General features: G+C 30.8%; 1 protein-coding gene across 18 annotated transcripts in view; it reads right to left on the bottom strand.

Moving 5' to 3' along the window:
- The window catches only part of LOC139503208 (microtubule-actin cross-linking factor 1, isoforms 6/7-like), a 122,069-nt gene that overhangs the window by 41,868 nt on the left and 54,942 nt on the right, over positions 1-25,259 (bottom strand). For 8 of the 18 annotated variants that reach the window (XM_071292954.1, XM_071292951.1, XM_071292950.1 and 5 more), the window contains 15 exons: positions 12,524-13,287; positions 11,279-11,639; positions 10,598-10,717; positions 9,741-10,067; positions 8,857-9,286; positions 7,531-7,763; positions 6,735-6,959; positions 6,266-6,367; positions 5,605-5,640; positions 3,995-4,162; positions 3,557-3,712; positions 3,074-3,142; positions 1,430-1,624; positions 811-939; positions 307-477 (listed from right to left, as the gene is read on the bottom strand). In XM_071292954.1, coding sequence (XP_071149055.1) covers positions 307-477; positions 811-939; positions 1,430-1,624; positions 3,074-3,142; positions 3,557-3,712; positions 3,995-4,162; positions 5,605-5,640; positions 6,266-6,367; positions 6,735-6,959; positions 7,531-7,763; positions 8,857-9,286; positions 9,741-10,067; positions 10,598-10,717; positions 11,279-11,639; positions 12,524-13,287 — 3,486 coding nt within the window. The remainder of the gene's footprint in view (positions 1-306; positions 478-810; positions 940-1,429; positions 1,625-3,073; positions 3,143-3,556; positions 3,713-3,994; positions 4,163-5,604; positions 5,641-6,265; positions 6,368-6,734; positions 6,960-7,530; positions 7,764-8,856; positions 9,287-9,740; positions 10,068-10,597; positions 10,718-11,278; positions 11,640-12,523; positions 13,288-25,259) is intronic. The other 10 variants (XM_071292964.1, XM_071292959.1, XM_071292961.1 and 7 more) reach the window with 3 other exon arrangements.

The following is a 25,259-nucleotide window of genomic DNA, read 5'->3' as shown; positions in this document are numbered from 1 at the left end:
TTCAAGGCCAGAATATGCACACCACAAAAAGCAGAGGAACAAGTCTATATCAAAACGTTTTTGGAATTCAATTTAAATATAAATAATTGGACCTAGTTTTCATTTAATTTTATATATATACTGTAGGGTTATACCAATTTTCAAGTATGGATGAAATAATTTTATTTTTCATCGATACTTCAAACTTTTGAAAAATTCATTCCACTGGTTTTGATGTTGCTTTCACCAGCACCAAATTTTATAAAATAATAAGATAATACAGGAACAAATACGTATCAACGAGTGTTTACACAAAATAATACAAACCTTTCTTTTCTCTGCTCTATTTTTAGTATCAGCTGTTCGTTCCTTGAGTTTGCGTAGTTTCTCAGCAATCTGTAATGACTCAGTGGGGTCACATTTACTGATGATATCTTCACCTTTAGCTATCAAAGCTGCTATTGGCTCATCTTTGTTCAGAAGGTCTTCTTGGCGTTTCTGAAAACAACAAATTAAAACATCTATATAACATTACTGTGAAGTTCTTAATTTCCTTCATACCTGCTACCTTTGATATACTCTGAATACTATTCATTGGTTAATAAATGCTTAAATTTTTATTTTTTTTTAACTTTGTCAAATAAAAATGCACATCCAAGCTCCTTAGAACTATCAAAAGAGTAGAGTACTTGGATTTTAAAAGAGCCCAAAATCAGAATTCTTCCTATTAAGATTTAAGAAATTGACATTACTCAGTCCTAATTGTTTAAAAATATACACAAAAAAAGAGTGAAATTCAAGTTTAGAAGCATTTCAATGTCCTTTACTTACCATGCTTTTGTCATATTCAATCTTAGCTGTCTCAGGGAGTGCTCCTAAAGGTGGAGAAGATTTCAGTTCAGTTTTAAGGTCTGTTACCCATTGCAACATATCATCAACATCACCTAGGTATTTCTTCATCTGAAAAAGAAAAGAATAAGGTATTACCTCTTATACTCTACGTCACATAGACTAGCAAAATTATAGAACTTTATTATTTCTATTTTTTTAATGGTATTTAAGATCCAATAAACAATTTTTTATGGGATTTCAAAGGGCACAACTATTTGAAGACAATATTTCTACATTTTTGATTAATTTTATTCCTGAAAGATCAGATTAAGGCCATAGACTTGAGTATATTGGAATGTATGTTCAAATGAATCTTAGTAGTGATGACAATATCAATTTTAAGTAGCATCAAGTGTTTATATTTAATAATAGTTTGAATTTTACATGTGTTGATTGAATACTTAATATTTCAGATCTTCATTTGCAAAATTTGAAGTTTTTATCTGATGTTATTAAAATTCAAAACTAAGGAATCCCCCCAAAAAAACTTTTTTCGAGTACAAAAACTAATCAAAGATACCTGGCATATGATTTGTTACCTAGTTTACAAATTACTAACCTGCCGAAGGTTCTCATGAACTTTGGACTCTTTATCTTTAGCATTGGCCTGAGCTGACCGGAGGAGATCGTTCATGGTGTCTCGTTTCTCCACCAGTATTGGGCTGTCTTCATCTTCTTTCTCTATGATACTATCGACAGCATCACTCAACTGTTTACAAACTCTCTCTTGTAGCTTCAGATCTCTGTTCAGTAACTAAAAATATGAAGTTTCAGATTTAAAATGGAAAATTGTGGAAGTGCATAGCTTTTATATAGTTTGTAAAAGAATAATTATCACAAAAATATTCTGAATTTACAGTCACTTACTGTAGTCATTGCAATTTTTTTTTAATTCAAAACAGAAGCAGTTCTTTATTAAATTTTTTACCTAAAAAAATAACGACAACTTCCCCAAAAATATACTGACATATATATGCAAAAAGAAAGAAACAAAATTCTACAAGATCTAACAAAAATTGCTGAACAGGTTTGATATAATTTACAATCCACAGCCAGTTTTTAACCGTTGAAGTCCAAACAAAATTGTGGGTAATAAGCATAAATTTTTTCAGTAAAAAAGCCAAATGAAAATAAAGTACCAATTATTATACCAGAAGGGGAATAACTCTCCCTGGAAAAATATGGGAAAGACTCACCCAACTTTTAAATTTTCTTATTGAAAGCTTAAAATAAAAAATGAAAAGTGTATGCTCATACAAATTTAGAATTATTACATGGGCTTCTGATTTGAGTAATATACCAGTGTGCAATGAACTTATTAAAGCTAGATCACTGTGCTGTATCCTTTTTAAGCTGTGAAAACTTTATTTGTAACATTTTCCCTCGTCCCATAAGGTAAACTACACTTTCCAATGATTTTTCTTAGAATGAAAATAATTTGCTGCTAAAATCAAAGTTAACTTACAAAAATGTAATATATTTGGTAAAAATCAAAAATTTGTTCAGACAATTGTTTGTAAAATTAGTTTGAGTTTGTCAGAAAGAAGCGGGACAGACGGACGAACGAACGAACAGACGGACGAACGAACGAACAGACGGACGGACGAACGAACAGACGGACGGACGAACGAACGCACAGACCAGAAAACATAATGCCCCTCTACTATCGTAGGTGGGGCATAAAAATTGAATTTCTTCAAAGTTTGTCAGCAAAAACAAAATTTGCCATAATTCTGAAATCTAATTTGTTAACCTGCCTAAAATTCAGTCAGTGCTAGTAAATGTTGATTTCTGTTTGATTGATAGATGATGGTTAATACCACACCAGCACACACACTGCAACACAAATGAATGAAACAGTGCAGTTCTGATTTTAACTTTTGTATGGATACCTTAGTAACATATACACTGTTTATATCTTCCATCTGAGGCTAAATTTTGAATAAAACATTGGCATAATTTGAGTAATTTAAGTCTTAAAAAGGTGAAATTCTAAATTTAAATTAGTTAATATGTTAAATGAAAAAAAACTTTAAGCATCATGCATATGTTAATTCTATAACAATGAACATGATTAATTCATGCTTAATAACAGGAAAACATTTTTTTCTAAAGATAACGACAAAGTGTAAGAAGATTAGAGAATAAACTAGACAACATGTTTTGTGACATTTTAACCAACACCTTGTTCACAAGTTTTTACCTGTACTAATTTTAACTTAGCTTCCATCCATTGGACATCACTGTCCTTGATGTTATTATGTTTCATTTCCTGTTTTAAATTGGCAAAAAAGTCAGATAACAGTATTTTGGGTTTTTTATCTATTCAAAATTTATCTTTTCTTATACTGTGACCCTTGGATTTCAAATATTCGACTTTGTGCGTTCCTGGTTTAGAAGTTTGGAAAAAAGCTTCAGATGCAATTTACAAAGGTGTTACTTCCATTTTTCTCCTCTTTTGTGAATTCAATTTTTTTTTTAAATCTTCCTAAGAAATATAACATATAGTAGTCTCTTATTGTCTCTCAAATTCAGTGGACTTAATATTACGCATGAGTTTAAATATTTTCTGGCCATTTGATTTCAATAGTCTGTAATTCATATAAATTCTATCTTTTTGAGTTGAATTTATGCTGGACTGAAATGCTCATCCTCAACTTTGATAAAAGAGTAACACTAGAATTACCTGTAGTTTTTTCATGTGTGTTTCCAGTGTCTTAGGGTCACCTACAAACTCGTCAAAGTTATCGAGATCTTCCTGAGCTTGTTCCAGAGATTTAATGGCGCTATCCATGCCGGACTCAACCTCCCCTAACTTCATCTGCATCTGGTTTATTCTATTCTGAAAATATAAAGTATGAAAATGTGTAAACATTTGCTCTTGTGGATAGCCAACACATGTTAACTTTATTTCTTGTGGATAGCTGCACACACATGTTAACATTAACCGTGATTGAATTTTTTGATTTTATTTTAATCATTGCATCTATTTATAAATTTGCTAAATTTAACCACTACTAAAAATTACCCCCTTTCAATTTAATAAAACTGCTGCAGAATGTCCACAAACTAGAGATTTATTTATTTCCTTGGGTACAAAATGTTATTTTTTACTCATTCATACCTCTCTTTCTGAGATTCCTTTTAGAACTTCCTTCCATTTTGTATTAATGTCCTCCACAGGTTTATGGAGCACCTCTGCTGCCACAGGTGACATCTCTTTCAGAGCTCCAAGCTCCTGGTTCAATTGCTGGAGTTCTGCTACATGGGGGTGGACTTGAGATTTGTAAAACTGGAAAGAAAATCATAAATTTTATTTTTGATCTTTTTAAGGTCGAAGCTTCCGAAAAAAATATGCTCAATGTGAAAAGATGAGGTTTAGTTAGTCTGTCAATGAGTTTTTGATTAATAGCTTATATGTATTATACAACAGAGAACATTCAAAATTCAATATCACTGACTAAAGGGAACTCAGTATCTTCTTAGTAGTAGCAAAAAAATTATAAAACAATGAAAGACTTATCCTATGTTTTGGCATTTCCTATCTTCGAGCTATATCTACAAACTTAATTAGGAATCATTTCCTTTTTTTTCAAGATCTGATTCTTAAAACTTAGCTTCCCGTAGTGTTAAAAATTACAATGAAACAATATGAAGTATATGTCTAGAAATGTGTTTCAGGCATAATATACTTAGCATTATGCATGCAAACTAATTTAAATTAAATATAAAATGACGAAGCGAGAACTAAAAAGTAAGCATGTTGCCTAATAAAGTGAAGTGAGACATGCATGCTAGTTTAGTACACAGGACTTCGCTAAAAACACTGATAGATCAATCTGACATTTCTCTAAATAAATGGATCTTAAAATAACTGGTAAAAAATTACAGACTTTTTCAAACCCATAAAAGTTGAACTGAAGTTGTAGCCTTCAAAAATATATAATCATAAATGAATATTGAAGTATGATTATGAAATATTAATGTTATAATGTTAGAATGGTACAGGAATTAAAAATATATAAAAGGGGGAGGGTAAAACAATAAAAATGTAAAACCACTAATCTATAGCTAACACATCATTAGAACAGAGAACATGTCATACTGTGTTGTGGTACAAAAACTCAAAAAACATATTTTAAAAAAGTATTTTAAAGTAGATTTTCTTCTATTAAAATACATTGGGTCTAAAACTTTTATTTTTTTTGTATGTGAGATCATCCCAGCCAAGAAAACATACATTGTCAAGTGAATAATACTTTTTAACAGAGTGGCTCATCCAAACAGCAGTATAATTCAATGTCGAGTGGCAAAACTTAATATGAGAAATCTTTATGTACAAGCTATATTTGAAAAACGACATACAATTCTCGATGCTAACATAAACAAAATTCATAAAAAATAAAATCTGTTTTCCTCTTGTAATATATGTTCAAGCTATGTAAGAAGCCGCCATGCATTCTCATACTGAAACGAAATCTTAAAATTGGGTTTACTGCATCAAAAAGTATGAAAATTTATAAATAAAACAAGATATATATACTGTTTTCTTTCTACACTCACTATTCAATTCAAACAGAGAAAAATAACAAACTTATGACAAAATAAACATGGTAACTTTTCAAACTTGGCAGAAGATTCTTTTTGATGCAGCATCATAAACAAATCTGACACTAATAAAAGGGGGGGGGGGGGGGGGGTGCTACACACTGTGACATTCTAAGAGATACAAACCCCTTGTGATTCATTATACATGTAGCCAGCAAAATCCTGTAAACGCAATCAAACTATCATAGAAAATAAAAAAAATTAAGTAAAAATTTGTTTTTGAACCTGTTGAGATGAAATTTTAAGTTAAAAAATGAAACACTATTATTCACAACATATTTTGCAATAATAATATTATCTAAGCATGTATCAAGCTTTAGGATTTTGTTAAAAGGAAGGATTGTTGAGTAAAACTTTTGTCATTGATTATTTTAGCATTAAAATTAGCTCAAATTGCAGGTATTTTTGTTAAAATTATCTAAATTTGGTAATCTTTTTTTTTAAACAATGCATTTCCTAACAAAATGGGCTACAGTGGATTCATTCTTTTCATGCGTACCAATTTTCCTGGATTCTGATAAAAAAAATTGTTGTTTGTGTGGTTTTCACAAGTTTTAAAAGTATACAAGTTGATAGGAAATATGTATTTTATGGAATATCCAAATTCATGGCTTAGCATTTCCCTTGAAATCCAATAAAATCAGTATCATATGAATAATAATGAATCCAAAGTATCAATTAAAAAAGGAAAAAGGATCACTCAATTTTAGAAAAAGCTCAAAATGCAGATTAATCAACGTTTTACAAAGTTTGAGGACATTTTTTCCTTCAGGTAATCTCCCTTTACCTTGATCTCCTCCATTTGTTTACATAATGTTTCTGGATTAGTAGAGACAGGCTTCATGTTGGCTAGCTTGTGTTCCGACAGTGGCAGCCAGGAGTTAATTGACTAAAATAAAAAAAATCAGATCTTTAAAATAATATACACTATAGTTGTTAATTTCCCATCAAACCTTTGTTGTTAATTTCTATGTCATGTGGTCTCTTGTGAAGAGTTGTCTTATTGGCAATCATACCCCATTTGTAAATTATATGGTTATGATAAAGCTATAACACAATGTTTGCTGTTTCCTATTTTCTTTCTAATTCTTACATGTGTTATGCTCTGAATAATTCTTTCAGAAATTCACTTGACAGTTTGGATTTTATATAATATTAATATTTTTTTTTTCACTTTTTTTCATAGACCTCGGAAAAATTAGTTGGTTAACAGTAGCCTTTTCTATCACAAACTCATGAAAAGTAAAAAACCTTACATCTACAAGTTCCTGGAATTTGTCCGTATGGCCGAGAGCAGTCTTCAGATCTTCTTCTCTCTCCCGTGTAATATCATGAACATCATCAGCTAGATTATGTAGATCTTCAAGTTGTTTACGAACTTCCACAAGTCCTGGTTCCCCGACCATACCACTCAACTGGTCCCCTGACTGTCTACACTCTTTCAGTGAGAGGCGAGCTTTACCAAGTTCTTTGCGTAGTTCCTGTAACAAAGAAATCAAAAGTAGCTGCAGAAAAATTAAATCATTTCGATCAGTAAGGTAATACAATTTTTTATTTTCGTTTCTGTGTAGTTGGATTGCTGTTTCATAGACATATACCCAACTGTTTCATATTGTAGATGTAGTGTATCATACGGTAACAGTAGTTATTTTACATTCAATTTGGAGAAAAAAAAATAATAATTTAATTTTGGATGTAACACTTCTTCTGGTTGGCTGACGTTATTTTGTTATGAGCCCATAGACATAATTTAGTCATGTGACCTTGAGGTCATCAACATTTTTTCATGGTTTTCTACGGTTTAAAATGGAATTTAGAATTAAATTATAAGAAATGACTGTAATATTTTTTCTGTCTATTCGAAATAACATAAAAAATGTGGTGTACACTGTTAGATAACCCACTACGCGCTTTATTCAGTGCGCACGATTTTTTTTATGTTACTTCTTCATAGACAGAAAAAATATTACAGTCATTCCTTAAATAGTTTCATGGTTGTGTACTTATAAATATAAATATTTTCCTTATCATTCAATACTGTTATTTTGTTACCTTCAATTCTTTTTGTTGTTCCTGTACAGTTGGGGAGTCCACCCCTGGAGGTTCTTGAGACAACAAGTTGTCTTTCAGATCTCTAAGATTGGACATTGTTTCAGAACAAAGGTCATGGAATTTTTCTGCCACTTGTAGAGCATCGTCCAGTTCTTGATCCCGTCTTTGAGCCTGATCTCTTATCTGATTGTTTAGTGTGGCTATTTCAGTGACTTTCTGTTTCAGATCTTCTTCTGTAATTATAAAACAAGAATCAATCCAAAGAATTTAATTTCACTTTGGGATGATTTATTTTCTAGATTTCAATACACTTCACTATTTGTAAATCTGTTCCTCTTGAATCGAGAATCTGTCCCACTTGAAATTTTAACATCATACAAAAATCCCTTTTCATTGTGGCATCAGATATTTTCTAATATGACGTCAAAATTTGATGGGAACTTTTATGATGTTCGATAAAGGCAGACAAATAGCGATAAGGTGTATACATTGTTAACTTATTTCAGGTAAAGTTTGACATTTATGTGATATAAATATTCATTTTTTTTTGTCCAATTCCTGAAAAATAGTTGGTTTACATGTGTTGTTTCTCTTAGCATACACTCACTTTGTAGTTCAAATGATTGGAAAACTGTTGTCTGACAGATCCAAAATGAGCATACAAGCTACATGTCAACTATATTAAGCTGCAGACCTGATATGCAGTTATCTTGTTTAGTAGTTATGTAGAATTGTAGGATGAAAAATAGATATAGAGAATATCATATGGCTTTTTCAATATCGCATCCGTATCAACCCAAGACACCAATATAATCCCAAGAGCTCTGCTCGAGGGATTATATTGGTTGAGGGTTGATACGGTGTGTGATATCGAAAAAGCCATATCATATACACTTTATTATATACATATACCTCAAGTAGATGTTTTTTATGTGACATGACGTCATACAGATAAGGAGGTTTGAAATGACGTCATACAGATTAGGGATTTGACAAAGCCTAAATTGCAACAGTGACTCAGTGCAATCGATGACGTGACATCATACAGATTAAAGGTGTGATAAAGCTTTTGCAACCGTGCTGATATCGATATCATCACGGGTGGCTGATACAGCACGCTTGCCATTGATTGTATTACACTTACAATTTATCTGTATTTACTACTAAGTATATAATAAATGCTTTTAATACATGTATATAAAAAAATTTAGAGTATTGGCAAAAACGACGTAGGTGTCTCACAGTTCAGTCAGTCCTCACAAGTAATATTACATATGTATGTTTATCGATAATTATTCTTATAAAGTTAAAAGTTTGATATAATACCTTCAGCATCATCCTCCATCCCGGTCATTAACATTTTCTTGGCGTCATCTTCTGCCTTAACAATCATTGGTCGATATCGTTCTAAATCCTCCAATAACAATTTATTCTCCTGCTGGTCGTCCCGAAGTTTATCAGGATTGGCCGGAATTGGGTTAGCTGTAGTCAAATTCCTGTTTATTTGAGATAAATCGTCTAATAAATTATCTAACATTTCTCCCACTTCCTGTGTCATATTAGACTTAGCGTCTATCATGTCTTTAGCTTTTTGACGTGACAGAGATTTAAGTTTAGCGTAACGATCGTTATGGCTGAGTAGTTTTGTCTGTATTTCACCAGCGTCACTGTCCCCACATAATTCCATCAGTTCTAACCCAGTGGTGTTGAGATCGTCAATAAAGGGTTTGTGATCATCAACTTTCTGTTGTGATCCCTGCAATTAGATCAAATTATTTGCTTTACATTTATTTAACAGCATGATTGCAATAACTTAATATATGTTTATGAATTTTGCAGTTAGATAGCATTGAAAGTATAAACATGGATATAAGAAGATGTGGTATGAGCGCCAATGAGACAATTCTCCATCCAAATAACAACGTATAAAAGTAAACCATTATAGGTCAATGTATTGATGATTCACTAATAGTTTTGTAGGTAAAATTTTCCACTGATAAAGTGTTAATTGCAATTTTCTGGATTATTTGATTTCGTTGATTTGTTCTCCTAATTATTTGCTATGAACAATAAAAATATTTTTTAATATTTCTATATAATTAATACTGTTCAATTAAGTTTAAGGTTAAATATTCATGTCATATTTAAATAACTTGTTTTAATATTTCAATACTGAATTCAATACATTACATAATTATACTTATAACTACCTTAATGTTTTCATATTGTTTTTTAATTTGGTCCAAACTTTCTCCTGGTGATGACTGTGCTTTCATATCAGCCTCCATCTCATCTAACCATGACTGTATTTCTGATTGGTTCTCACTAAAGTGTGTAGCCAATGGTAGAGCAGCTTCTAACTGACCAAGGCGTTCAGAACTGAGCTGACAAACAATGTCAGCCTGTGCCCTTATGCTGTCTAATCTTGACTTTATTTCATCTGTTTGGGAATTGGTTGTTTCTCGAAGCATGCGGTTACATTTGTTTATAATTTCTTTTACTGCATTTCTCTTTTGATTGAGGTCATCGTTAAAAGACTGAAATAAAAATTATCATTTTACAAAAGGATTAGAGGATGCATAACACTTCAAAAATAAATTAAGGGAGACAACTCAATGTGAGTCAACAGAAATTTTTGACTGAAATGTGAAATTAAAACATCTCACAAACATGGATTGGACTCAAAATTCAAAGGAGGCAACTGTTTAATTCAGAAGGATTTTTTTTATTACAGATTAAACCCGAGATTTTTACAATATACATAAAAGAAGGTGGCATTTTGTCTCCAGAGGTAATTTTTTCTCAATAAAACTCTTCTGTATTTAAAGATGATAGCATGTTGATTTAATATTGAGTCAGCGCAGTACTCAATGCAATTTTTATAATCTTCTCCCCTCTTTTTAAAATCTGAAGTTTCTTAAATTTCCTTAGTAAACCAATGTCCATGCCACATCTACACAAATAAGTGCACAATTATGAATTTACAAGCATTTTGCTTAGTTTTTTCAGTCTTACATTGTTTCCAACAAGTATCTACAATTATTTAAGTTATGTCTAGCCCACTTACATGATGATCTTTGAGTTGTACTGTGAGTATTTCTGGGTCTATACTGATGGCTTCTGCTGTGTTGATGTCGTTCTCTGCTTTGTCTAGATACTTCAACATCCCTTCTATTTCAGTTAAAGCCTGTAATATATTGTTAATAAGATGTATAAAGTGATGCAATAAGGTTAAGTTTATCCGATGAATTGTTTACGAGTGTTACTAAAATTTGTTTGCGATTACTGTGGGTTCATTTCAACAAAATCCTTGAATATTGATACCCCACCAAAAACAAGGAACTTATATATATCAAACTGTGTTTTCAAGTTTGAATTTACTTTTAATGAATGCTTTGTTTTCTTCTTCTCAAAATGAAGATAACACTGAATTGAATCACTTTTCTGAATTAACCTTCATCAGGAAAGCTCTTTTGAACATTTGAACCAAGCTGGGATGTACAACCACAAGTACTCTTGTGAGTATTATTAAGAGCAATTTATGATTTACTACTTTCTTTCTTAGATCATTTTGAGACTTTTATATAATTTTTTTTGGCTTCAAATGTTTTGAGTAAATCATTATATATTTCTGCTACAGTTATCTTTTTTTTCATAAACTTATCTGGCACATTAACCTACAATATAATACACAACTAAAGAAGATAATATTCGACAATCTTAAATGTTTTTTCCATTATGAACTCACTTCTAGAGAAACTTGTTGTACCAGATGCTCAGTCAACTCATGCCATTTGGATTCAACTTCTCCCAGACTTTCTTTAACGGCAAACTCGTCACAGACCCTATCATCGTCCATGATAGATTTAGCAGCGCCCCGGATATTTTCCATATCTATTTCCCTTTCACGTTTCTCATTGTATAAAACGTCCACTTTTGCTTTAATAGCTTTTTGATTACTTCCCCTTGATTTATTTTTAAGAAGGTCGATTGACTCGGTCAGCCACCCCTCCATTTGTGATACACCACTGTCAAGGTCGGACATCCTGCTGGCGATTTCCTCCAAACCTTTTGTGGCAAGTTCGGCTTTCCTTTCAACATCAGTTACCCTGTAAAACATAAATCAATAAACAAATTTTAAAGAGAAAAAGCCTAAAATGTCCAAAATATGTAGACCTGTATTTCTTTTGTCTGTCTAATATTTTTTCTTGTTGGAATTCTTTCATATTGAGTCATTTTCACAAATATTGATGATTAAAGTTGCAATGAAATGATCATGACTTACAAGTATATTTTTGTAACATAAAACGTGAAAAGGGTAGCTGCAGTACATGAAAATACCAAATACACTATAAATAATAGTATATTTTAACAATCAATTACCCAATTTCTTCAATTTGACTTCAATTCTGAGGGTTAAAATCATTTATTTATTTAATGTCAATCCATTAATTTGTAGAAATCAACTATTGATTTTTAGTGTTTAATGTCAAACATTCCCATGTTGTTATGAGGTTGTTACGAGGTTGTTACGTACTTGTAAATATTTTCAATTGTATAATACTGTGGATTCAGTCATACAAATGTGGGATACACATTTCAATAGTTTTTGTTAGTGGAGAAACCACAAATTGAAGTACTCATTGAAACTCAAATTTTTACACACTATGATATGAGTTTGTTATGAAACCAAGAAATTAAGGTACCCTAAAGAATTTAACTACATGTGCAACCAACACAAATAATTGAAACCACATTAATCCTGCTTCCTGAGGGTGCATATTATGAAATGCAAGTCTTGCCATGGTAGGTGGTGAGACAAAAATACTTTGCTAAGGTCCACACCATTCTTACAATAAGGGACAATCATAAACCACTTTCATTTAATCTCGGATCTGCCCAGACATTAATACCAATTACAGCTGATTCTCTCACCTAAGTCTTGCTTTGCTAGGAGTTGAGATTTAATTAACATATCAACATATCAACTTACCTTTCTGAGAGATCAAATATTGCTGTTTCGGCATCTTCAGTCATTGATGTATCAGGAGCCTCCGACAATCTCTCTAGTAAGGCTTTATTACTGTCTATCTCAGCGTTCATCAACTGTTGTTCCTTAAGATGTTGTAATAATTTATCCTTGTCAAGACTTATGGCTCTTCCCTCGTTCAGGAACTGCTCTGTTTCTGATAGCCACTCGGTTAATTCATCTAATCTGTTCATAACGTCATGCTGTTGTGAAACTGCAGAGTCAAATACCTCTTCTTTGAGTGCGATATCTCGCTGCAAACTGTCATGCTTTTCACGACACTCGTCCATTGTATTTCTAACAGTGTCAGCTTTTGACTGCATATTGATACCTTCCAAACCTTTGACTAATTTTTCTCCAGTTTGAGAAAGTTCTTTTAATTTTCGTTCTTGACCAATTAAATCTGCTTTTAGGTCTTTCAACATGGCTAAGTCCTGAGTATCTCTGTCGGGCATTTTGCCCACTTCCTGTTCATCAATTTGTGCGACTTTCTTTTCGATCTGAGGATAGACTCCTGATAGTTTGTCACTGAGTTCGTCAAATGCTTTTTTCTGTTTCATTATGGAGGACAATTTTTCCAAATGTTTAGAACACTCCCTAGAAATATCCCTGTACTTAGCCTCCAACGACTCAATCTCATCATCAATGACATCATTGTCATGCTCTTCTCTGATTGGTGGAAGTTGATGTGTTCTCTGTCTGTATGCTTCAGCCTCTTTTTCAAATTCCTAGAAAATAAAAATGTAATGGTTTTATTAATTGTTTCTATAAAAATGTAAGCTGAAGTTTTATTCATGAAAAACAACTGACTGAAAGAAACAAGGAATTATTCAAATGAAATATAAAACAAAATAAACACTTTTATAATAATTCCTTCAAGGTAGGTAAATAAATAAAACAGATCTGGTGTCCATTTTTTAATTCCCTCATCCATTACTTTTAGAGGGCATTGCAGACAACAACTATTTGTAGTTTTATTTATAAGCTGAGGGGGTAAAACGGATCATATTAAATATGGATTGATGATTTAAATTCTCTTTGATATGCAAACATCTTTAATAAAGGAGACAAGATTAGTATACTAAACATTATATTAATAAACAAATACAAATTTTAATTTTACCATTGTTCAGTACAAACACATATGCTTTCAATAAAGTTCTGATTTATGATAGTGGATTTGGTGTACCGGTAAAAGAAATTGTTGCAATATATCTTGGATCATGTCACGTCCCGTCAAGTTGACTTGTTTCTTAATTTTGAAAAAAAAAGACCAAGAAAAAAATATGTAAAAGATTACTGAAATTATATATCAACACTGACATATGTAAAGAAAGTTACAAAAATTTCATGCCTTATTACACCCTGTCCACATTTTTAATATCTTGAAATTAAGGTAAAAAAATATTTCACTACAGCTTGTAATATTAACAGTCAATAGTTGGTTCTTTTGAAGTTGAGACCACAAAGCCTGTCTTATAGTAAACCATTATAAATCATTAAAGTTAGTTTCCACATTTTAATTTAATTTCTTTATTAAATCTTTTATTACGTTTATCATGTATAAGACTTTAAATTATCCTACGGCAAGGATATAATCATATTACTATTAATTTATCCATTCACACGAATAGTTTCTTAAGATCTCAATGCTGTAAGTTTTACAGAACAATTAAAATATATGCAAAATACTGTTTTACAGCTAAGTTATTGACATATTTTACTGCAGCCTTGAATGCAAGATTATATGAATTTCATAAGACCCCAATTATAAAATTGATCGAAGAATAGACAGAAAATATATAGTTGTTGTACTTGTTTTAATCTTGATACTTGATATTCTATCATAAGCAAAGTGTCTTCAAAATGTCTTAATTCTAAATACATGTAGTCTAGCAGACCAGCTTCAACAGCTTTAATCCTAACAAAATAAAAGAGGATGTGATATGATTTCCCATGAAAAGACAGACTATCAACCAGACCCAAAAGACAAGGATGTAAACATAAGTTTGGGCTTCAACAATGAGCAAACCTCATACCATATAGTAAGCTATAAAAAGCCCCAGAAGAGGAATTCAATACTTCAAAATAACATATTAGACTTCCTCAGTAACTACCAAGTTGTGAATGTACACCTGTGATTATATTAATAGATTACAAACAATAGTAGCTCTTCCAGTCCTTGTGATATGTTTCTGATAACTTTTCCTATATAATTTCTGCAAATAATCGAAAGCAATCAATCACTACTAATAATGTAAATGAAGAGTCCATCTTACAAATATTACATACTTTTACCGAGAAAGCATATTTATCCTGATGTGGACAAACACAGAGATCAGGCAGATCTTCCTCCAAATGTTCAAACTTTCGATATTTTCTACTTATCACAATATCTGGACAGGGATCCAAATCAGTTATTTTTCCCTTAGTAGAATATCTTACAGATGAAAGTGTTGCATTGTTTAAAGATTTATTCTCCATAGTATTATTTTTGTAAATTGAAAATTTCCAACTTTTTGTTGCTTGTTTCTCTGCTGTCACATTTTTATGAGAATTTTCATTGACATTTACAATACATTGCTTAATCCCTGAGATCTCAAGCTTTTTCAAATGTTCTATCTTTTCTGGAACAACTGGTAATATCTCATCGTCAAGCTCTTTGCAAATATCGGCCAAAACTTCAAAAGTGTCAGGAATATCTTGATTTCCTGTTTCCGTAGATGCAAATTTCATTTTTACAGCTTTATTTCCCAATTCATTTGCATTTAAAGTGCACTGTGTTTCATTTTCAACTGACTTCATTTCAACTGTTTCATTTCCAACCATCCATGAACTAAAGTCTCCCTTTCCATTTCCAGATACATTATTATCTCCCTTTTCATGTCCAGATACCTTATTATCTCCCTTTTCATTTCCAGATTCATTATTATCTCCCTTGCCTAGTCTAAATTCTTTGTTGTCTCCCCTAACTTGTACAGATTCATTTTTCAAATTGAAATTTTTGTCTGTTTGCTGATGATTTTCACATGAATCACATTTTAAAGAACATTCAGAGGAAGATTTATCACAATTCAATACATCATTACATACTAAATTGTCATTGTCCTCATTTTCATAATAAAGCAAATTTGAATTTTGGTCCGAACTACTAGTTTGAAGTCCACGAGTGTCCTGATCAAAAGATTGATTTGTATGTAGCTGAACTTTTGTTAATCCCATTCCATAACATGAATGATTAACTGAAGAGTGCATTTTATTGACTTCTTTTTTTACATTTAATGTGCCATTTTCTAAACTCATTGGTTCACTTCCAACAAAATCCCTTTTATCGGTATTAAAGTGTTTCTCATTATTTTGCTGATGTTCAGCTATTTCTGTCTTATCTAAATTCCCATTTTCAATATCAATTTGTGATTTATCAATCAATTCATTTTTATCAAGTCCTCCACTGTCTGTATTTATTAGAGAAACATTTAATCCGTTAACTTTACCGATTTCAATCACACACGAACTTCGAAAGCACATCTCTCCATCATCTTTATCATCCATGTTTACTGAAATTTTATTTTCCATTTTTTACACCTTTTTAACCTTTTCTTTACCTAACTATTGTCCGTTATGCAACCTTTCAATGAATCCATTGTTTTCTCCTTTTTAACCTTTTACTTATAACATGTATAACTATAGTCCGTCATTAAAGCTTTCGATGGATTAAAACATTGTAATGACCAAGTGTCTGGAGATTTAAAGCTTTAAAACACCTGTAACATGTACCCGATATTAAACATTATGACGGTAAATTTCACTAAAATGAGGCTCAATACCAGAACGATTTGGAATATTGTTTTTCCTCACGTCATATAACCATATCCTCCAACATTTATGAAACTTTGTTTTAATCTAGCAAAACTCAAAATTGAAATTAGAAATTATCTTGTTTTTGAGCTTGATATGTTTTAAACTTAATTATTTTTCCTTTAAACAGATCATGCTGATCAAATTTCAAAACATTTCATAAAGTTAAATCCTTTTTAATGAACTATAACCTTGTCTATTTATTACTATCCATCCATGTCTTTTCTTCCATTATTCCAATACTTTTCCTGCCATATAATACCCCATTAACTCACATTTGATCTTCAAATTATCTCATTAAATTTCTGACCTTGACCTTTCATGCTTTTGTACTTATGCAACAGTTCCAATTAAATATTTTTACAAGAATTGTCTATATTCTAATTTCTGGATGACATTCATGACAATGTGGAATAATCACCAAATGGTCACTTTCACATTTTAATAATGACATAGGAAAATGGTCACTGCGGACACCTATACTTATAATTACGAGTTTATAAAACTGAATTTCTATTTTAATCCTTATTTATTATTGATCTAAATAGATCGTCCTCCCCTGGGTGGAACTATTGATAAAACTTGTAATTAATCTACTACATAAATATTTTGATCCTCACATTGAAATTTTAATCTACATCCACAATACAGATCCGTATCACATATTGAAAATCCATCAATCAAAATAAATGCATGATTTTGCAAATATTTTCGTCACCATTATATTCACTTGTACTGTGAGTTAGGTACTATCTGAAACCTTTTGAAAAATAATGGTTACTGCATCAAAATACCCACAGTACCTGATAACCGTAAAATGCTTTTTGTGTTAATGCTCCAGCAAGATTAATGTATGCCTAGCTTGCAGGAAAATCCATAATACTTGTTGTATGTAGACAATTAAAATGTTATAATTGTAAACCATTTTCAATGCAAAAATCCTTTTAAATTTATTATTTAACAGCCATAAAAATATTCCATAACAGTACTGATAAGTTTCATCTTACAATAGTAGGCTGCATGTGAAATGATCTTATTGATTTTTTTTCTTCAAATTTCACATAATCTTGAAGAATTACAAACAAAATCACAGTGTCCTGGAAACTGGAAGGTTGCGCTTTTGCAATAGGCTTCAGAAACCAGGTAGTCAGATTATCATTTCTTCCAATTTCTTAGTGAAGTCAAACATAATTCAAATTGTCCTCAAAACTACAAGTTTCTTTTTTTGAAAACAAACTTTAAATCAATATCACTGTCCTCAGAGAACTTTGTTTACATGGATCTTTTTTATGAACAGTTCCTGAAATCCAATGCTTCATCTAACAATTCATTTACTACTTATGTCAATGATATATGAACATCATGAAATTCAATATTTTTACCTAGCGTAACAACCATATAGGTAATTCAACCCTTTGATATTTATTGATCTGACTATCAAAATTAAAATTTATGAGGTTATTTAATCAATCTATATTTTAAAATTTAAAATATCTGAAAGTTTTCCAAAAAATTGGTTTACACAGCGATGATATCTAATTTTGACAGAAGGAATTCGGAAATGAAATGAAAATAAAAGTTTAGCTGCGAAATTAACTCAGTTTGCACGAAAACACCATTTGAATGTAAACTGTTGACTTCGTTTTTGTTATAGGTTAAAAGAAGTTTACATTAATAAAAATATTTATTGTTATGTCAACATTCACCGGGTCATTTATTCATGGATAAACTAAACATTAATGAGAATTTAAAGAGAGTATTTTTAGGTAACTCTTATTCAAATCTTTCAAAGAACATTGTCCTCTTTTTATATACCTATTTCCATTTAATTGAAAATTCATATATGTGATCACCGTGACCTACTTATGTTTACAGCACTGGAAAATAATCATATTCAAAGAAAGTTGAAGAAATTGGGAGAGTCAAAATTCTATTCAACATGATACATCAGTCAGATACATACAGAATATAAATATATTCCCAATATTAGAGCAAGCTAATTGAAAATTGGAATTACAACTATCAAAGATGAAGTTTGTGGCTTCCTTTTCAATGAACAAAACAATTTAATTTTAAGAGGAAAGCTGAACTGCCGTTAATGTCTACCTCTGGGTGCAGGATTCTCTCTCTGCATTGGAGAACCATTGGTGGCATTTGGTTGTTGTCTTGTTAGGTTGCTATCTCTTTGACACATTCCCTGTTTCCATTCTCTATTCTAAGTTACACGTATGACCACCAAAGGGTAAGGATTTTTAAAACTATAGATGAACCGAATTTGCACCATTTCAAATAATTTAGGGGATATAAACCTTGTACAGCTTTAACATTAATATTATTAAATCATCGAAATATCAAATTTAAGATGAATTTTCAAAGTTTGAGATTTGATCAAGTGGTACTCAAATTATTTAAATTCTGAATACATTTCAGCCTTTATAAAGTATTATAATATTTCATTAGCTACTTCATAAATATTTAGTGGGTTCTAGGACAGAGTTGTCCATACCTGTAACGCAGGAATTGACATATCATAACCTGACAGATGGTCTACTAATTTTGTAAAAAGTGGGTGTGGCACAAATATTAACTCTTAGCAAATGATGGTTATAAATAGAATTTGATACAGATTTGATTTAATAATTATTAATTATAGGGCATGATTCAACGAATTTCAATGATCTAAACATAATTTTATTCTCCTTTATCACATGCAACCTGTAAAAAACATCAGCATTACTTTTTGTTTTGTTTTTTAAGGGGTACATGCATACCAGTCAAATTACAGTGAATCACAATTTCAAGAGGAAACTCACACCCTTCTTTTGAATCCAAACGGTATCAAATACTGAATATAAACCCTCATTTGTTTAAACATAAGATTCAAATTACAGAAAATGAAAGCTTTCATATTTTTTTTAAAGATTTGAAATTCAAATTACAGAAAATGAAAGCTTTCATATTTTTTTTAAAGATTTGAAATTCAAATTACAGAAAATCAAAGCTTTCATATTTTTTTTATGTTGATGACTGCTGCATTCCTTTGAGTTATATATTTTGAGATTATTATCTATTTAGGGCGGGTTGTAAACTTTACTACAATAAATCCTTTTATGTATTAACAATGATCACGACATCATTTTTAACTTCATCTAGACATTTATGTTTGCATATTTAATCAGGTAACTTTCAAAAAGAAAATGAACCCAGATTCACATCAATTATATTTGTAGTCTGAAAAAATGACAAATCTATAATATAATACATCATATGGGTGATATTTAAGGATGTTTGCTCCTCCATTTTTTAATTTTTTGCCAGATTTTCAGAATCCTCTAGTTTTATCCATGTATTGTCATTAAAAAAATTTGCCTGCTAACTCCTACTTTTTTTTTCATAATTTTATTACATAAAGTTTAAAAAGCTATATTTCAAAATTTTATAAAATTCTTGTTATTTTTTCATAGTTTTTGAAACAAATAAGGTGCCAGTGTTAAATATAAGAAAAATCTAGAGAGAATTATTTCCTGTCAAATTTTCAATGGCTTATATCTCTCGAAAACGAGCACACAGACCCTCCATTTTTTTCTACTATTTTAGTTTCTTTATTAATATACTATCAATTCATAATAGTCTTTTAAAAAGCTTGTTAATTTTTAGCAGAGTAATGAACATCCTTAAGCAATATATATTATATAATAAATAGTTTAATTATGTTTACATATATCTTTTAACAAATTTACGGTTCTATAAATAGACTATTTTGGCAATAAATTGAAATATTGCATAATCTTCTTTAGGATGTAGGAAGGGTCTCAGAAAATGACCAACAAGAAAGTCCCAAGTACTAATGCTCCTATAAGTCTGCCATTTCTGAATTAGTCAATTAGCAGAACAGCAATATACCCAGTAACTAAAAACGTCTAAAGGTCACCATACACAGTAACACCCTAAAAAAGGATCACTATGGACACAGAGCTTTACAGTTTAAAACAAACTGAAAAGAAATGCCCAGAATCAACAGTACACAATTGCCATCAGGGCAGTTTTCTGATTTTAACCCATGAAAAACTAAAGTTTACAATATACATAAAATTGAGAATGGAAATGGGGAATTTGTCAAAGAGACAACAACCCGACCATAGAAAAAACAACAGCAGAAGGTCACCAACAGGTCTTCAATGTAGCGAGAAATTTCCGCACCTGGAGGCGTCCTTCAGCTGGTGTATATTTCGATTTATTAAAGTTCCATCAACGATGATTATTCTGTCATCATACTTTTACAGCACTGTACTATTATTACCCGAATTGATCATTGTTTAAAAGGACCCATTCCTTTGTACCCTCTATAGATTGCACCCAGTGGAGTATTGAAGTGTTCTCAAGTTTGTTTGTTCACGTTTGTTGTTTTGTTTACTAAGAATAACAAATAATGGAGATAAGGACTCACAATGTTTACTAACATTCAGATGTTACAATATTTAAAGGGAGATAACTCTTGGTTATTTAACACTCAGAGGTAGTGGTCACTTTGTACACTTTTACAATTGAAAGTTAAAACTTGATGATACTTCAATTTTTTTTTTATGATTTATTAAATATTTTAAAACAAACAAAAAGACAAACAAAAGAACAAAAAGACTGGCTTTAGTTCAAATGACCTGCTTATAAACAATAGTTTACATGTATGTTCATAATTTTATTTTCCAGAAAAAGAACTACTTCCAAAATTTTCCAAAACATAATGATTCTCATAATAAAATCTAATAGAAGTGAACAATGTTTTATCATTTTTAACTTTCTAAAAGCAGTAAATATCCTTGATGGGAAATCCATGGCCCCCTTTTTTGTTAATGACTTATGCCTATTCTTGCAACAACTTTTTCAAGGACTAAGAACTAACTACTCACACTAATTCCCAGACATATACCTTGAGACTTAACTATTACTGGGTTTATATGGAGCTGTAATTGGCTTTATGATTACAAAACGTTTTGGCAAACTAATAACCATATACAATTAAGTATTTAAGTATTTTTTAAATCGTACATATTATTTTTTAAAGGATAATTATAAACAGCAATGTATTGGACTGTTTAATCAATATGTCAAATTTCATTACACCAGATATTTAATTCATTAACATCGAATCAAGTTTCAAAACAATGTATAATGCCTATACACTTACATATTTACGTTACAATACACATAGTTTTAACATATTGAAATTGAGCATGACACAGATTACTCAATGGAAATCTTAAAAATGTTTCTAAATAGTGAAAAAACTAATTCTGTGACTGTGACTTTCATAGCAAGCAAGAAAAAAATAACAACATGTTGGTATGATATCATAGCTAATGATAAGACAACACTCCACCAGAGACCAAATGATGTAGATGCAAGCAACTGAAGATAGCCCTAGCCTGTACAATTTTTAACAATATGTAAACCAAATTAATGCACTTAAGATATAAATGGATCAGAAATGACAAAGGTAAAACAATTTTAACAACAAAACAAATATGAAATACAGCAACATATAACAACCACAGAATTACAGGATCCTGGCTTGTGACATGCAAATACAGAATGTGGCGTGTTGTAACCATTATTTTATTGATATTTTGTAGTCAAGACTTAATTGGTAAATTGTTGAACTCAGGTCAGAGCAATATACATCAATTGTGTATCAGCCTTTTTTTTTATTATCAAAATCTTATTATGACTATAAACCTATCAATTAAAAAACTTAATTGATTTTTCTACTTCATTTATCACTATGATAAAGGTTTATTATTGTTGGAAAGTTATAAATTTACAATAAAACTCTTACTTGGTTAATGGAAGGTGTTAAAAAATACTTTAGTCTTTCTCCTAACTTCTCAATATTTAAATAAAGTTCATGAATAAGAAATCTTTTTTTTTTAGTGTTTATGCTAGAAGTTTTTACAATAATTTACAAAAGTTCAAGGTTTAATTGTATTGGTACTGAAGATGCTTACAGTATGGAAAAAATATGTGATGGACAAACGGATTTACCAAGCGGACAAACAGGGGCCGGTTATTTAATAGAATACCCCACACCTTCAGAGCAGTGGTACAATGATACTTTCCAAACTACTTGTAGTACATGTAATACCAAAAATAAAGAACTAGTCAAAAGTACAACAACCAAAGAATACAAGGTTACGAAGCATCAAAGGAATAGTCAATAGAAGCTAAAACAGTAAAACCTCTCTTTAATTGGCAAATAATTTTTAAAAGAGAATAAAACATCCAAACCACATAAGGTTTTTTTTAAGACTTATAAGACGTACTTAACCATAGCCAGTGAGCCATCAAATTTGAAAGCAACTAGAGAAACTCTTGCTGATCTCAAGTTGTTATTACAAAATGACCTAATGACCTCTTTTGTAAAATGAACCTAAAACATATGACATAACATTTAATCTCTATAATAATCTTTATAAGTATCGAAAATTTGAAAGCTTGAGGTTTCATCCCATGGCGGTAGATTTTTTACTTAGTACACGATCACTGCTTTTCACAAAAAATCTTACGATTAAAATTGATTGTAAGTTATACGGAAATGTGTATGGCTAACCAGTATATTACTCTTAAGATGTTTTATGAAAAGAGCCAAAAGGGTGTTTGGTTAAAATAGTTTTCATCCCATAATGGCAGATTTTGTATTTAGGACACAAGTTGTACACAAATTGTAAAGTAAAAAAGTTGGCATGTTCTAGTGTCAAAAGTAAATTGTATACAACTTTCTGTAAGAAGCCTGGATGTTTTCCAGGTTAGCTGTATCTAAACCTACATACCAAAGTGATTCTTAACCTATCTTTATCTATCATTATGACATGCAAAATGTTTATAAACGATTTAAGAAGGATTTATATACTATTCATGTCACCATTTATGGATCACAATTTGTAAGGATTTCACACACCAAAAAATTTCAAACTGGATCTAACAAATGATTCTATTGATATATGTAATATTTATCTTTCTATAACAGTTTGTTTAATATATGAGTGGTAAAATTCTTCAAGTATGAAAATATTTTTTTAACGAATTCAATTTTGCAGGTTAAGTTTAAGGTGAAAATTGCATGAGAAGTGTTCTTGTAAACTTGTTTGCTTTTAGTATTATTTATATTCCCCATATAATGTAAATATAAGTGGCTATTTAACAAAAACTGGAACAAAGTTAATGGCAATACAAGATCTTTTAAAGGTTAAACAGTAAAACTGACCACAACCTTGACTCAGATCTTAAAATCATAAATACATGTACTTATAGCTAAAATGCAGTCTGTTAGCCTCCAGTCTGATGCCCAAGACTAGTGTAAAGTTTACTTAAACTTATTGAAGTATTGCAAAATAATTTGATTAAACACATAGTAAATGTCAGAACATTCACAGGTCTTCAGACTTGTAGTTGGAAAAGATTTTGGTGCCGACTGAACAAGAATGAAGGGGTATGTGGGAACATAAGTGAATGATCAGCAACCTAGCGACAAAACAACCAAAAGATATCTAGAGGGCAGCATACAGTCTTCAACATGAATGAATGAATGAATGAATGAATGAATGAATGAATGAATGAATGAATGAATGAATGAATGAATGAATGAACAATACAATATGTCATGTTCTATAGCACCTTTATAAAATTGAGAATGGAAATGGGCAATATGTCAAAGAGACAATAACCCAACCAAAGAGCAGACAACAGCCTAGGCCATCATTGGGTCTTTAGATCTATTACAGATGTGAATAAATTTAACAGAAACAATTAAAAGATCTGCCATCCCAAACAAACTCTCTGAAATCATTAAGATCTGACATACTACAACTGCTGATATGGTTCCTGACTCAAGAGACTGATAAATGGTTGGTTAACATACGGAATGATTGAATGAGTACACATACAGGAATATGTTAAAACTATTTCTCTATTGTAGCTCAGGTAGATCATAACATTTTCTCCCTGGCTCAAATCAAAAGGAAAGACGTGGGAGATATGTCAATAAGACAGCAACCTAATAGTATAATAAGTCCACTTAAATCCACAGAAAGAAGTATAAGAGAAAAATTATATCATTTAACACACATAGACTACCTTAAATATATCCTCTATGTTAAGGTTACTGATGTCGTTTCCTTCTGCCATAGTGTCTGTGTGATTTTATCCATCCCTAGAACTTCACTTCCCAGAATATTTTTAATTCCATGTTTAACTTTTTACTTCCAATGTATTACAACACAACAAAACAAGAAAAAGTCTTTGTTCTCAAAACTTTCACCACAACTGTGTTAATATTTAGACGAAATCTTGTCACTTGGCTTTTTAGTCCATGTAAATAAAGATTATCTAATACTTATACTGAAACAATTGCCAGTTCTCTGAGGACTAGAAAGTGTTAGTCCTTTCAAACTATTACATGTATTACATCAATATTTTAAAATCCAATATATTCAAATGTATGAAGAAATTGTAAACCAAACTAACTTTCCACAAGTTTTACTTTCCCTTTTCAAATTAAATTCACACTTTGAGTATGGATTAAATTCAAAAGTATTAAATTATTTACATCTATAGGCAAAACCTTATCACTTTAAAAAGACAAGAAAAATCGTTATCAATGAAAAAGCACTTTCTCATAAAAACACACATGTCAATGAAATCCTTTCCATTTTAAATTCCTAAGTTGACAAAATATGACTGGCAATAGAGATTTTATAAAACAGTGGTCCTCCGTTAATCCAGAGATATGACCAACGGTGGTTAAAGTCACCAAGATCTGTATATCATACAAACACTAAACTATCATAAT

This window comes from Mytilus edulis, chromosome 14, assembly GCF_963676685.1.
Source record: "Mytilus edulis chromosome 14, xbMytEdul2.2, whole genome shotgun sequence".
NCBI lineage: Eukaryota > Metazoa > Mollusca > Bivalvia > Mytilida > Mytilidae > Mytilus > Mytilus edulis.
This window is presented reverse-complemented; position numbering and strand designations above follow the sequence as displayed.